General features: G+C 43.1%; 1 protein-coding gene across 2 annotated transcripts in view; it reads left to right on the top strand.

The window, feature by feature from the left end:
- LOC137435099 (transcriptional coactivator YAP1) overlaps positions 1-10,577 on the top strand; it is a 125,652-nt gene extending 115,075 nt beyond the window's left edge. The window contains exon 7 of one of the 2 annotated variants that reach the window (XM_068128565.2): positions 1,944-10,577. In XM_068128565.2, coding sequence (XP_067984666.1) covers positions 1,944-2,188 — 245 coding nt within the window. In that variant the 3' untranslated portion in view covers positions 2,189-10,577. The remainder of the gene's footprint in view (positions 1-1,943) is intronic. The other variant, XM_068128566.2, reaches the window with a different exon arrangement.
- Positions 10,578-14,589: the final 4,012 nt, after the last annotated feature.

A 14,589-nucleotide genomic window follows, 5' to 3' on the forward strand; every position in this document is an offset into this window, starting at 1 on the left:
GCTGTAAGCTTCGATACCATAAGCGGATTTGTAATGCGTTAATTATTCCTATGAAGTTTGGTGATGATGCACAGAGCGGTGATCGAGGAGATAGCAATCGTGACAGACAGCAGGACAGATATTTGTACAGATGTGTCATAACCTAAATCCATTAAATGCCGTCAATATTGATCATAAAAACTATGATTGTGGTTTAAAGTTGCTCTCTACACAAAACAGCAAACTCGTTTCTTCATCATTGGCCAGCACTATTCATGGTTTCCAAAAACATTTCGGTGTTCTAACCCCAGTTACGAAGTATTTTGGAGAATTTTTTTTGAAATCTCTTGTCCAACTCTATCTTTGTTTTCAAAAAAAAATGTAGATTACACGGAGTCGTTTTCCATGTCAAATGTCGTTTAACACGATGCATTGGCCTTGAAACTATAATGGCAAAGCTGTAAAAAAAAAATGCTTTGTTTTGTCACTCGGGCACTGGACCACAGTGAGCTCACTTGCAGGAGGTAAAAAAAACAGCATTTTGTAAATGATTTTGCAATTTGAAGCTGTATCTAATATAGGAGGACAGTTCAAGGATGGCATGGACTTCTTATTGTAGAACATGTAAGCACAAGTTGAATTTGAAATTTTGTGCAATGATATTGTCTACCCTGAGCAGTGAGCATGTGAGCCAGGAAGACATCAAGGCTGCTCAAAGCATTCTGGGTAAAATCAAGATTGTGGTTTCTAGTCACGTGCTGTGAAACGGGTGTGTCGGCATGTTTCCTTATGGATGAGAAGATCAAACCAGCTGAAAATTGCAGGAGAGCATCTGCACAATTTATCAATACAAGTCTTTCATGTAGTCTTGTGCTTACATGGTGCAGTGAGCTCAAAAATGGCTGTGAATTGGTGAGCAATTGCAATTCTCATATACAACCAACTCCGAACAATAGGGCAAACATTAATTCGGAATTGTTGAACAGTTAGTTTGGGTGAATCAGCAGATTAAATGTGTGATTTCTGAAGAATTGGATGATCACTCATTCTCACTTGAAACTGTTGAAAGTGCGGAAACAATCATTCATTCTCATTTGAGATTTAACAAGTTTTGTGCATGGTGGGTACCTAAAGACCTGATGTTTGATCAAAAGGCAAATTTTCTGGTCATTGCAACAGAGCTCCTGGAATGCTATCGGAGGAAGGGAAATTATTTCGTGAGGAAGATTATCACATGTTATGAGACTTGGTTACATCCTGTCATTCTGGCATAGGGTAGAGACACTTTGGATTCCTACAAGTGAACTAGTTTGAGGTTCAGCCATCAACTGGAAAGTTTAGGTTATAGTTTAGAAAATGACCGAGTATGCTGTCTCAGTGTATTGCACAATAATGGCCGCCTTCGCACTGCAAATATGAGTACTATAGCCAAGATGGTTATGGAATTTCTAAATCGTCCCCCTACCATACAAACTTGTCACCTCATGAAGTTTATCTCCTTGGACCATTCAAATGACATGTGTAAGACATTAAGTTTACAAACGTTGAAGATGTCAAAGTACTTATCCTGAAAGTACATATCAAAACATTTCAACACAGACTGTAGCGCAAGGTGTGACAATGTCGATGTACAAGTATGCGGTTGTAGCATACTTGTACAATACTTTGAGAAATAGATGGCTTAATTAACCTCCCCCTGCTTTTTGATATTGTAGAAATAAAATTTCCACGTTCACAAGTCAATGAGTTTAAGACGCCCAAAGAAGTACAACACGGCCTATTTATTCATTAAAAAGACTGATTATACAGGTATTTTCTCACTAATTATTTATACTATTCATTTTGTGATATTTTATTCCTCAAAGTACTGTGAACTTGGTACATTGTCAGTGCAGATAGTTTTTGACCTACTTTGTTTCATTGTTGTTTTCTCGGAGCTTCAAGCATGTGTGTTCATTATTCAGGTGATGGTATTGTACCATCTACAGCGGTTCCTGTTGCCCAACACCCTCGCTTCCCTGACTTCCTGGAATCGATCCCAGGTACGAATGTGGACCTGGGGACGCTGGAGAGCGAGGGAATGGCAGTTGAAGGAGACGAGCTTATGCCCAGCCTTCAAGAGGCTCTTAGCTCCGACTTGCTCAGTGACGTTGAGTCGGTGCTGAACCCAACAAAGCTTGACCAGGATAATCTTCTTACCTGGCTCTGATGCTGCAACTTGGGATGCTCAACACCACTTTGACGGTGGTAAAACTTGCCATTTGGAACTGTCACCTTCAGAACTTTGTAAGAATGGGGACATCAAGAAAAATGTCAATTGCTGCCATTTTTCAAGGATATATTCTGATTTGAAAAGTATCAAAGCTTGCTGGTATATTATTTTTAAGCTTTGTCGTTTTAACGAGCTCTTCTCTCAACCAGGTCGAAATAATTTTATCACTTCACTTCATGGAAGTTTATCACTTTGAACCTGCAGGAGAGAAAAGGCTTTTTAATTTTTACCGTGGGTTTCAGACTGTCAACCTCAAGAGCTTAGGACTACAGTACATGCAGTGGTGAAGAAATTGAGTGTGAAAGTCATCCTGCCAACCAGTAGACCGAAATCAGGAGTTCAAGAGTTCAACCAAAGGTGTGAAAAAAAAAAACGAGACTTTTATTGCATTATTTTATTTAGGCTGCAAAAGTTGTTGTACTCAGAAGGAAGAATGTGAGTGTGTTTTTGTTTGCTCATGCAACAGTGAGCTCTGATAGATTGTGTGAGGTCGTAAGTTTCAAAATAGGATCAATTTGGAGAGAAAATGCCGAGAATACAATACGGATTAGGCAGGCAGTAGATGTAGTTTCTCTGGTTGTTTTTGTATCATTGATGAGTGAAAATGCATTTTTAGATATAGAATTATTCTCCTGGTGAGCCGACGTTTGCATTACAGGATCGTGACTTGCCACTTCCTGTTTCTTTTTTTTTATCGTGATGAAGTCTGTCTTTAATGTCGGACTGTAAGCTATTATAGACTGGTCCACTAGAGGGCGGCCTTGCCCCTCCTATTCTTTCTATCTCATTCTGGTCTTCCTCATTTACCTCTGTCCTTTTTAACTGGGAGTTTCACAAATGGGTTGGAGGGCTCGTTGCTTTGGCATTGGATTTGACTCGCCGAGAGTTATCTGCTGACTTGTTACCAAGTTTATGTGGCACGGTCTTCCAACTGGTGTAATTGCCAAGCACAATCTGTTGTAACTCGGGTCATAAGTTATTTTGCTGTTAAGACACAAACGGCTAAAAATAAGGACTTACAGTCGATGCTAAAACAATTAAGCCCTGTCGGCAAGAGCTGCGAAAGTGAACTATAATGATGTTGCCAGAAGTGCCTTTGATCACTAATATTTACTGCATATCCTCAAAGGGGGGATTTGGTTAGCGAGATAAGTCGCCATCTTCGATAAACACGTGAGGTGGGGGTGATAAATTTAGCAAAATATGAAAAGGAGGGACATTGTGCTAGGAGAGAAGGATACGATGTTAAAGGGGAGGAGGACAATGTGAAATGCATGTGGCATTTGCAGGCAAAACGCTCAACATCCAAGTGTGTGTATATAAAAAAATAAACGGGCCTTAATCGGGTGCATCTGCCTTTTGAAAAATCTGCCTTAAAGATGTTGGACTAGGAAAATGCAGCCGAGTTTGTTTGGAAATTCAGCTGCAACCTTTTGGGGAGTTTTTTGGCTGGAATAGAAGTCCTTCAAATTACGGAGCTTGATGCTTTCAGATCAATAAATCTGGTACTGTTCTCCTTCGGGAAACTGTTGAATATTAAGTCGAGGTACGTTTGGCTAGTTTACACGTGATTAGTATGTTGGAGGTACTTAGCAAAAACATTTGGACCAAAAATGATCGTAATCGTTTTTTTTTTTCCTAAGCTTATCTGTGCTGAACTGTATTTTAATCATGCCATGAAAACCGGCCATTTCGAACACTACCTTTTAGAATAAAATAACCATTTGAATACTGTATACAGGCCACCCGAGTATTTTGCTACCGGTAAAGGGTTAATGTCGCAACACAATTTACATCTCATACTGCAGGCACAGTATAGGACATTAATGGCGCTTCTTAGTGCTTCAACACGCAGTACTAAGCACTACACCTTGGCGCTTCACATTGTATGCAGTGAAGAGCATGAGAGACAGTGATAGAAATGGTACTCAAAACTTCCTGCCAACTTGACGGCACCATCAAAAGCCTTTTTCCAGAAAGGGAAGTCAAAAAACAGGCAAAGGTCATAATCTGGGGTGAACGAGGCATGGGCTTGCACTACCTTCTTCCCTGCATAGACCAAAAGTATAGTTTTTGACTATATTTAAACCAGGTCACCCAGGTACAAGCAGTGAGTGGTTGCACTTTCTAATTGCTGTATTTTCCTGTAAGGCTGTAAATTTTCAGCACTTTGTACTGGAGTAGCAGACCTGAGATCAGAAAGTTATTTTTCAGCAAGCACTGATACCAGATGGTGAAGTTTCCCTGGATTTGCTCCGCGTTCCTAATGATGGAGCACATGGTTCTGCTGCCCGTTTGCTACAGCATGTATTTCCAACATCTTGGCCATTTGCTTCCTTCTGGTCTTGAGCCACAACCAATGTCTCCTGCTATGATATTTGTGGATTTGCCACCTTTAATTCGTGCAATAGCTGCCAGTTTCTCTTCTTGACTCGAGTCTGGGTTTTGTATGTGGCCTTATTTCTGTTTTGGCTATTTGTTTAAGTTGACCTGCTCCGAACCCTGAAACCTGTGCGCGACCACAGCCCCGAAACCTGTGCTTGGCCCCAGCCCCGAAAACCTGTGCGCGACCCCAGCCCCTAAATCCTGTGCGCGGCCCCAGCCCCGAAATCCTGTGCACGACCCCAACCCCGAAATCCTGTGCGCGACCCCAGCCCCGAAAACCTGTGCGTAGCCCCAGCTCCGAAAACCTGTGCGCGGCCCCAGCCCAGAAAACCTGTGCGTGGCCCCAGCCCCGAAACCTGTGTGCGACTGCAGTACCAAATCCAAGAAAAACACTTTCGCTCTCAATTCCAGCCCTTACTTTTTTTTGCAAAACACGACATTAGTGAGCACACACACTGTGCCATTTTATATCCAAGACTTGACAGAGAAATTATGCAGTAATACAATATGGCCGGCATATGTATTGACATGCAGTGTGTCACTTTGTACGAGATTTGTAATTTGGGTTTTTTAAATATTAATTTAATGTCCTGCTTTATCCTTCTAATGATGACCTCTGTCTGCATTCAGCATGAAACTAAAAATATATAAATAACCGTTTCACACTCAAATTAATGACAGGCAAAATGTTACTAAGATGGACAAAGCAGAGGAGAAAATTGTGGAGGAATTTGTATTTTGTGTTTGGTACTGTACTGTATTCTTTCTTCCCATTCCAAGGTATTGGTACTTTATATACACTCTCCTCCATAAAAAAAAAAAACCAACATGATTGTTGATGCAATTTATTTATGTGACATCATGGGACACAGACGATGTGCAAACCTCTGACAGAGATAAATGCTGAATAATTGCATGTCTATTTCATTGTGAACTAATCACGTAATGCTATGTTGTGGTGAATGTTTTTACATTGGTATCCAACGTGGAAGTAACAATCTCAATGGAGGGTATGTCCACCTCCTGCAGCAATCCATCACTGCTTTGCTCCGTCGTCGCATTGACCGTATTAGCATTCAAATCTGAGCCTGGGGAATGGCATTCCATGCCCAAATCAGCTACTGTTCCGCCACATTGAGGGTATGTCTTGGCAAGGTGCGAATGCAGCGATCAATGATATCCCAGAGATGTTCAATTTGATTTGCATCTGGCAAGATGGCAGGTCAGAGTGTCATGACATTAACGTGTGCATTGACTTGAACGTTCCTTGTTCGAATGGCCCTGTGAGCAGGAGCATCATCATGCATAAAGATTAATCCTGGATCACGTTGGTGAAGGGTAGGGAACACATGCTGCTGTAAGATCTCAATGTATCGATCTGCCGTCAGATTGCCATGGATATGGATCAAATTGGTGCGAAAGGTTTCAGCAATACCACCCCACATCGTGACACTTCGTGCTTGTATGTATTGCGGTGCAAGTCTTGGGCGCTAGAGAGGGCGAGAGCACAGATCCCTGCATCATGGGGATGCCTCAATGCGCTGTTGACACTTGCCTTGTGCACCTGAGTTGTATAAGACTGCAAAGCACCTTCTGAAAACATTTGGCCATTCAATGAATTGCCGAAAGTGTATGTGGAAAAAATGGTGCTCCAAATTCCCTATTTATGCAGAAGGGGAGGAAGTATGGTCTCGGACCTCCAGCTCGCTCATGCCTCACGGAGATGTTTGTCCATTTATCTTTCACAATGACTTGATTGTCAGGATTAGCATTGGTGAGTTTGCAAGTCTACATAGCCCTTAATTCAAATTGGCGAGAGTCGACTATAATTACAATACAATTCGAAAAACTCCGAAACATTTTGTTTGTTCCAATGTGAAAGTTTAAAAAATTTCAACTGTTATGACAATGAGTGAACCCACTTAAATGATATCACTTGTTTACACCATACAAATATATTAGGATAGTCCGTTGTGGCTCACGCGTTATTGGTTAGAAAATGTTAAGGCTTGTACCCAAATTTTATGGTTGGCCATGAAAAAAAAATAGGATGGGTTTGTTTGGGGCGAATTTGTTTTTTCGAAAGGGGGCCTAATGCTTATAAGTAATCAGGAACACTAACTTTAAATCTTGTTTTATTGCGTTTATTTCATTAGAACAACCTCCGACATGCACTTTTCCTTACTGTCCAATGATAACTTACCTGTATTGTCCAGGGTGGCTGAAACCTTTTATTTTGTGGTTTGTGGGGTAGTACCAATGGTTGGACATTTTGATGCCTACCTCTCTCTCTCTTTGGACAAGCACAAACATGTGAATTGCATATATACACAAAGAATTAAGTTAAGCACCCCCCCCGTTTTTTTACAACCTCGCACATTACAAGTTTGTTGTCGTCAAAACAGTGTAATATACCCATGATATTGCTATATTTTCTGGAGAAGTGATATTATGGTCACATAAAAACATAACAATCATGCCGTTTTCAATATTTTATTCTGAATAATTTAAGGTGAAATTTTTTGGGAATTTTAGGCATATTTTCACCTCAATTTAAGTATGGAGCTATAGGTCCATCACGGACAGTGTGGATGACGTTTATGTTTTCTAACGTACAGTCATTGTTCTGAGAAGACCTCTAGCGATCTTTGCGTCAATAACGTGTGTAGGACCCACGTGATCGGATCACTGAATCAACCCTACGTCTCATAGACCCTGTAAGCCGTCGTATGCGTTGCTGTGGCAGGTTGTTCCATTCCCGATGTAATGCACGTTCCAATTCATCCAGATTGGCTATTGGAGGGACCATCTTCGCAATTTGTCGTCCCAACATGTCCCAAACGTGCTCGAGGGGGTTCAGGTTCAGGACAGGATTAGGGGGTGCTTAACTTAATTCTTTGTGTAGGGGTGCTTAACTTAATTCTTTGTGTATACATCTGGTGTCCTGTACAGCATCGAATGTTGACAAATGCCCGTTGTTTTTCTGGATGTACATCAGAAACAGAAATCATCTCTCTCTCTCCCTCTCTCTCTCCCTCTATCTCTCTCTTGAAAAGTTAAAATACTGCTGATTTAAAATACTCTCAAAAACTGACTGATTTAGGTTTTTTACATCAGACCGCAGAATTCTGAATTACATCAGAATTCCAATTGACCTGTAATTTCTGTGCCAGACGTACACCTCAACATTTCCACCTGTTGTATGTAGTGCGGATTATACAGCAATCCTTGAGCATTAAGTTTGTCCGGCGCAATGGTACACCTTTTCTTTGCAAGATTGCGGCTCATGGATGAACAAGGTGACTTTACACTACGACTTGCTGTTTTCCAAAGACACCATAGGATCTTGAAAATTCAGTTTAAATCCAAGTGGGACAGCCAATCTTTTGGCTTCCTTGGAGATGCGTCGCCCTCTGCTGGTATTGCAATCACAACTTTTTAATACGTTTTAAAGTTTTATCCGGATAAAACAACATTGGCAAATACCCTACCAACTAAGGTCTTCTCCTTCTCTCTCTTCCTCCTGCTTTTGTCTTCCCAGCAATTTTCCATTTTCTTCCATGTATGCTTCCTAAACTTCCTTCTTTCCCATTTCTTCCACTCTTTCAATTCATTTCCAGCCTTCACTCCCTCTTCCCCTCCGCAATCCCTCCTCAACTCCTTTGCATATGTAATATGTACAGAAAGTACCCGAGAACCTTCTTTTGACAACTCGCTAAGCGCAACCATAATCTTTGACAGGGTAACATCATTACGGATCTTTCTGAGCAACCAGATATTTATTTATTTTTCCTTCAGCATGCTGTTATTTTGCAACTCAAATATGTCAAAATTAATCCTTGTGAAAGTGGGGAAGAAAAAAAAAAAACTTAAAGTTTAGTCATCAACTTTGACATTTGACCAAAGCCAATAATGATCAACCATCACAAGAGACTATCCCTTGAACTTGTTTTCTGCAGATTTGTCGTCACTCAAATGAAATGAGCTCATGTAATTGAATGTTTGATCAGAGATGTTCAAACTTTTAACCGGCACAGCATACAGTAGACTGTTTTTTTTAATCCTTGAGTTGCTTGTGTTCTGTCTACGCTTTGTTCGGTCTCTTTGCCAAGTCTGACAAACTTCGGTGTTACAAACGCGAAGGCAAGTTTGCAGGTGTGTGTCAAAGTCTGCAAGATGCATTGTGACGTTTCGTTCTGTCGGGTTGAAGAGGGGCTATCGGAGGAAGTTTAGCAGTGAAAGCTCTGATTGTCCTCAATGTCATGTTTTCTTAACACTAATTAACGCACAGCTGACCCTTTTTATTTAAAATGAACAAATTTTACAATTTCCCTTCGTTCATTCATTTTTTTTATTATTATTATTATTGCTTGTGACTTGCCTTGCCTTTCCTTCCCTCCCGGGTGTATGTAAACTCCATTAGTTTACAAGGTACGTTCTGAAAGTGTAATAATTGTACAAAAAGACGAGAAGCATTCGCCACTTGTGCCTTTACGTGACGGTGATCAACAGCTGCAGTGTAGGTGTTGCTGTGATTCTGCAGTTAATATTTTGTATGCCATAGAGTCATAGATGCTTTTCATGCCTATTTTTATACATAAGGAAAATGTATCATTTTTGTGGGTTTGTAGGTTGTTGCATTCATGACAAATGATGTCTGCATGCATATCTGTCCCAATACGGGCTGGATTTTTCAAAACTATGCATGCGTTATTGCTGGGCTTGTAAGCTTATTGTTGGTACTAATCTGTTCAAGGTACTTGTTTTTATTGTAATTTTTTATTTTATACATTTATAAAAAAAAAGTTGGCATTGCATGTCTCGGTGTGTTGTGCATTGCCGTTGCTTTTGAACAGTATTCTGTGATTATGACGAGCAGTTGTAAGAAATGCCATGCTGGCCTTTGTGCCGATACGCAAACTGATTCCCAGTCATGTATGTCTATCATTTCATTTCTGGGGAAGCGATTACTGAATGAGTCGGTGACCCAATGAGCTCTTGGAACAAAACAAAAACCAAAGCCAGTCTAATTTTCACGTGAAAATGGACTCCGTAACATGGGTTTCAAAGTTAACGGTTACTTAGATTGCTTTAAATGCCTCCTTATACTTTTTATTTGGGGAAAGGGGTGGGGAGGGTAGTTTATATTTCCATAAAATTCCTAGGTGATCCTGGCCTTGTTGTGTGCTGGTTCGATGAACTTGAAAAATCTGGACTTTTTCTCAACCCAGATTTTCAATGGGATGTGAACTAGGTCTGGTTGCTGTCATGTAGCCCCACCTGTCCATATAGGGACCAGAATTTACCTACCGAATGGTTTAGGTTCGAGGGATAACTAAATAGTTTCCATCATACGAATGTTGTTGCTGAAGTTCATCATCGGAAGTTTAATTTTGAATGTCCCTTAACTATATGTTCAATTTTATGTCACTTTTTAGGCCCACATTTATGCTTGCCATGAGAGTCATTCAGTTTGAATGCGATATGCATGCAGCGCTAAAAAAATTCGCGGAAGGTTCGGACATGGTCCAAATTGAGAGGAGCAATGAATTCTGTGTGAAACTTGTCAAGTTGTGCAAATGCACGGAAAAGGATTCGTGAAATTGTGCTACAAATTTGCTCCAAAGCCATTGATAGAATCGGCAGATCTGCGACACCACTTCCATTTGAAGTACCTTCACCTGCCGGCACGTCCAAATGACATATTTTGGAGAATTAATATTTCAGGGCAAAACATGACTTGTGCTTGAATGTCTGGCGAATCGCCATTGCCAATGTTTCAGTTTGCTTTAAATGGGGAGGGATTTGTTGCTTTAGCTGGTGTAGAGCAGTGAACAAATGAACGTATACAATTTTGGATTTGAAGACTCTAGACTTGGTGGTATAAATGTTTTGTACTCTTGGTACTGTTATTAGCACCAATAAAAGGTTTAAAGATGCACTGATCTTTATTATTGGGGTTGTTCATATATATAAACCAGGAATAGATTCATCCTCCCCCAATTTTCTCTCAAAATCAAGAATCCGTGCAACTATTTGATACATTTGCAGCATCTTCCCTTATTCTACTGTCTATATAATAATATGCAGTTTAAGATTCCAAAGCCTGATGATTGTTTTTTAATATGCCAAAAATGAGCTGAGTAGGAGAAGACAGTTTTTATTTATCCAACTTGACATAGCAGGTAAAGAGGTGCTTGGCGGACCTGGCATATGAGTGGGCGCAAAAAGTGGCCGTGCTCCTGCCCCTCCCACCCCACCTTCCCCCCAAAAAATAACAAGTGCGTGTGCACCTGTGTGTCAGGCAGTCAGTCACCTGCAGATCGCAATACTCATCGACGTGAAGCCTCGGTCAACCCACACAAGTATGTCTATTTATTAATTATGTACTATTTGAACGCGAGTTGTTGGAACACGAATACGTCCATAAATTAAATATTATTTAATTTCAATTTATTTATGCAGTATTTTTTTTCTCAATACCATGATTACGTCTATTAATTACGTACTATTTCAATGTACCTTTTCGTCCTTTAGATCCTTTAGACACCTTCGACCCGAAAGACCCCTTCGACCCGAAAGACCCCTTTGATGCTAAAGACCCCTTTGATGCTAAAGACCCCTTTGATGCTAAAGACCCCTTTGATGCTGAAGACCCCTTTGATGCTAAAGACCCCTTTGATGCTAAAGACACCTTTGATGCTAAAGACCCCTTTGATGCTAAAGACCCCTTTGATGCTAAAGACCCCTTTGATGCTAAAGACCCCTTTGATCCTAAAGACCCCTTTGATCCTAACGACCCCTTTGATCCTAAAGACCCCTTTGATCCTAAAGACCCCTTTGATCCTAAAGACCCCTTTGATCCTAAAGACCCCTTTGATGTTAAAGACCCCTTTGATGTTAAAGACCCCTTTGATGTTAAAGACCCCTTTGATGTTAAAGACCCCTTTGATGTTAAAGACCCCTTTGATGTTAAAGACCCCTTAGATGCTCTGCTTCGACCCTTTCGACCCCTAACTACTATTGAAAAATATCCCTTAGAGTGACTTCGACCTCTTAAGACCCCGTAGTTTAAACCTCCTAGGGCCTTCATAAACACTTTAGACCACCCTGTGCCTTTAGACCCCTTGAGATGCACACCACATAAACATCGTCGTCTTGCAATATACAGACTTTACTTATTTTCAGCAAGTTATGTGCAAACTCCACCCACCCAGCAGGATGAGAACTCTCCTCTTTTGAACACAATTTGCATACTACGTCACTGAATTGGTTCACCAATCAAGAGGTAGAAGCCGATTGTTTTCGATCCAAAGGGCAAGGTTGCAGCAACTGATTTCACAAGTACCGATCTATGACTGCGGGTTTGTTTGTTATAGAGGGATGGATGCCATGGTCCCATCTTTATTTCCTAACAGTATTTTGTTTTAAAGATGCAGTTGAAAATCCCAGAACTACTGCTTCCTTGCTATGAGAAAGTCAACAAAGCTGAAATCCATGAAGTTGTAACCTCAATGACTCGAATGTCGAAGGTTCAATCACCGCTCTTGTTTCATCCATTGATAAATGCAACTATTTTATAATGATCTTTGACAACAATAATATATCAAATGTCGAAGTGAATATCGAGAACTATGATAACAGAAAATAAGTGGAGCATAATTGATACCTTTCGTTGAATGTTTATCAGGGAAGCCTCCTGGTGGACTTGGTGAATTATAGTAAGATAATCTTATACAAGCAGGTTGTTGTTGTTGTTCTTCAACGGCCACTTATTGTCTCACCTTGGTGAGGGGACAGATGGTGCCGGCGATACTCGCCAACTCTTTGCGAAGGACACCATGGGATCCTCAACGTCCACCAACCCATGCTGGCAGACGGGACCCCCAGCACACACATTTATGAATCGCCCTGCCTGTGAAAACACCAAACTGACAGTTTATACCTGGGTCGGGATTCAAACCCAGGCTAGACAGCTTAGAGAGGCAGTGTGTGCACCTCCAGGTACATCCTGTCAGCCCTAATCTTATACAAGTAGGGACCCGCAGAAATTCCACGTCATGTATAATGTGAGTTCAAGTCATCAACCCCACCCCCCCCTAAACCACCATCCCTCCCTCTCAACCCAACCTCGCTCTATCAACTCTGTCCCCTCTCTGCCCTTGCACCTCCACCCTCAACTCTGCTGCCCCCCATCCCGACTCTCTGCTGCCCCCATCCCGACTCTCTGCTGCCCCCCCGCACCGACTCTGCTGCCCCCCATCCCGACTCTGCTGCCCCCCTCCCGACTCTCTGCTGCCCCCCTCCCGACTCTCTGCTGCCCCCCTCCCGACTCTCTGCTGCCCCCCTCCCGACTCTCTGCTGCCCCCCATCCCGACTCTCTGCTGCCCCCCATCCCGACTCTCTGCTGCCCCCCATCCCGACTCTCTGTTGCCCCCCATCCCGACTCTCTGCTGCCCCCCATCCCGAGTCTCTGCTGCCCCCATCCCGAGTCTCTGCTGCCCCCCATCCCGAGTCTCTGCTGCCCCCCATCCCGAGTCTCTGCTGCCCCCCATCCCGAGTCTCTGTTGCCCCCCATCCCGACTCTCTGCTGCCCCCCATCCCGACTCTCTGCTGCCCCCCATCCCGACTCTCTGCTGCCCCCCATCCCGACTCTCTGCTGCCCCCCACCCCGACTCTCTGCTGCCCCCCATCCCGACTCTCTGCTGCCCCCCATCCCGACTCTCTGCTGCCCCCCATCCCGACTCTCTGCTGCCCCCCATCCCGACTCTGCGGCCCCCCATCCCGACTCTCTGCTGCCCCCCATCCCGACTCTCTGCTGCCCCCCATCCCGACTTTCAGCTGCCCCCAATCCCGACTCTCTGCTGCCCCCCATCCCGAGTCTCTGCTGCCCCCCATCCCGAGTCTCTGCTGCCCCCCATCCCGACTCTCTGCTGCCCCCCTTCCCGAGTCTCTGCTGCCCCCCCCATCCCGACTCTCTGCTGCCCCCCCCATCCCGACTCTCTGCTGCCCCCCCCCATCCTGACTCTCTGCTGCCCCCCATCCCGACTCTCTGCTGCCCCCCATCCCGAGTCTTTGCTGCCCCCCCATCCCGACTCTCGCCTCTCACCCCCGACCTTCGCCTCCTCTCCCCCTTTCTATCCATTCATAACAACGTTCCCGTTTGTTAATAACAATGATAAAAGTAAGTAAGAATGGAACAATGCTAATTCCACCACCATCTCGCGAGATTCCACCTTCATCCACGTAAAAAAATAGTGGGTAGATTAATCTAAGTGGAACCACCTTTGGAGGCCATTTTTTCCCCACAGAGCAGGGGTTGGTCTTTTTTGGGCACCGTGGTCCCCTTTTTGAAGCGATGTTTTATGGCCGGATGCCCTTCCTGCCGCCAACCCTGTTAGTCGCCTCTTGCGACACACAGGGAATTACCAGTGAACTGATACTCAATTTACCGACCTCGGAAGGATGACGGGCTGAGTCAACCCCCCCCCCCCCCCCCCTCCCTGGCGTTAATTCAGCGATCGACCGGGATTCGAACCCAGGATCCTAGGATCCAGGTTATCCAAGTGGGCAGGTAAAAACAAGACCGATAGTCAAGCAATAGCGCAGCCGGGCGTATTTGATACCTTAATTGAAGAGGATATAACCTCTAAGTATTTGACCTGGGTGGAGATACCAGTTACTAAATAATGAATTTTTAAAATTTCAACAAACCCCACATTCCTGTGCTACCTTCAGTTCGTGTCAGGCATTGACAGCAGGTTCGTGAAAGACTTGGACAAAAATCGTACCCAGTCTGAATGTTGCTATGTCCAGTCAATGGCGAAACTGCAAATGGTGAATCTGCGAATGTCAAGGATGGAAACCCTTTCGTCATTTCGTCATTCTGCTTCAAACTCGATATCTCTATTTTCATTCCAATTACAAATTAATACGACAGTCTTAATATATCA

This window comes from Myxine glutinosa, unplaced genomic scaffold (assembly GCF_964187855.1).
Source record: "Myxine glutinosa unplaced genomic scaffold, kmMyxGlut1.1 SCAFFOLD_386, whole genome shotgun sequence".
Classification (NCBI taxonomy): domain Eukaryota; kingdom Metazoa; phylum Chordata; class Myxini; order Myxiniformes; family Myxinidae; genus Myxine; species Myxine glutinosa.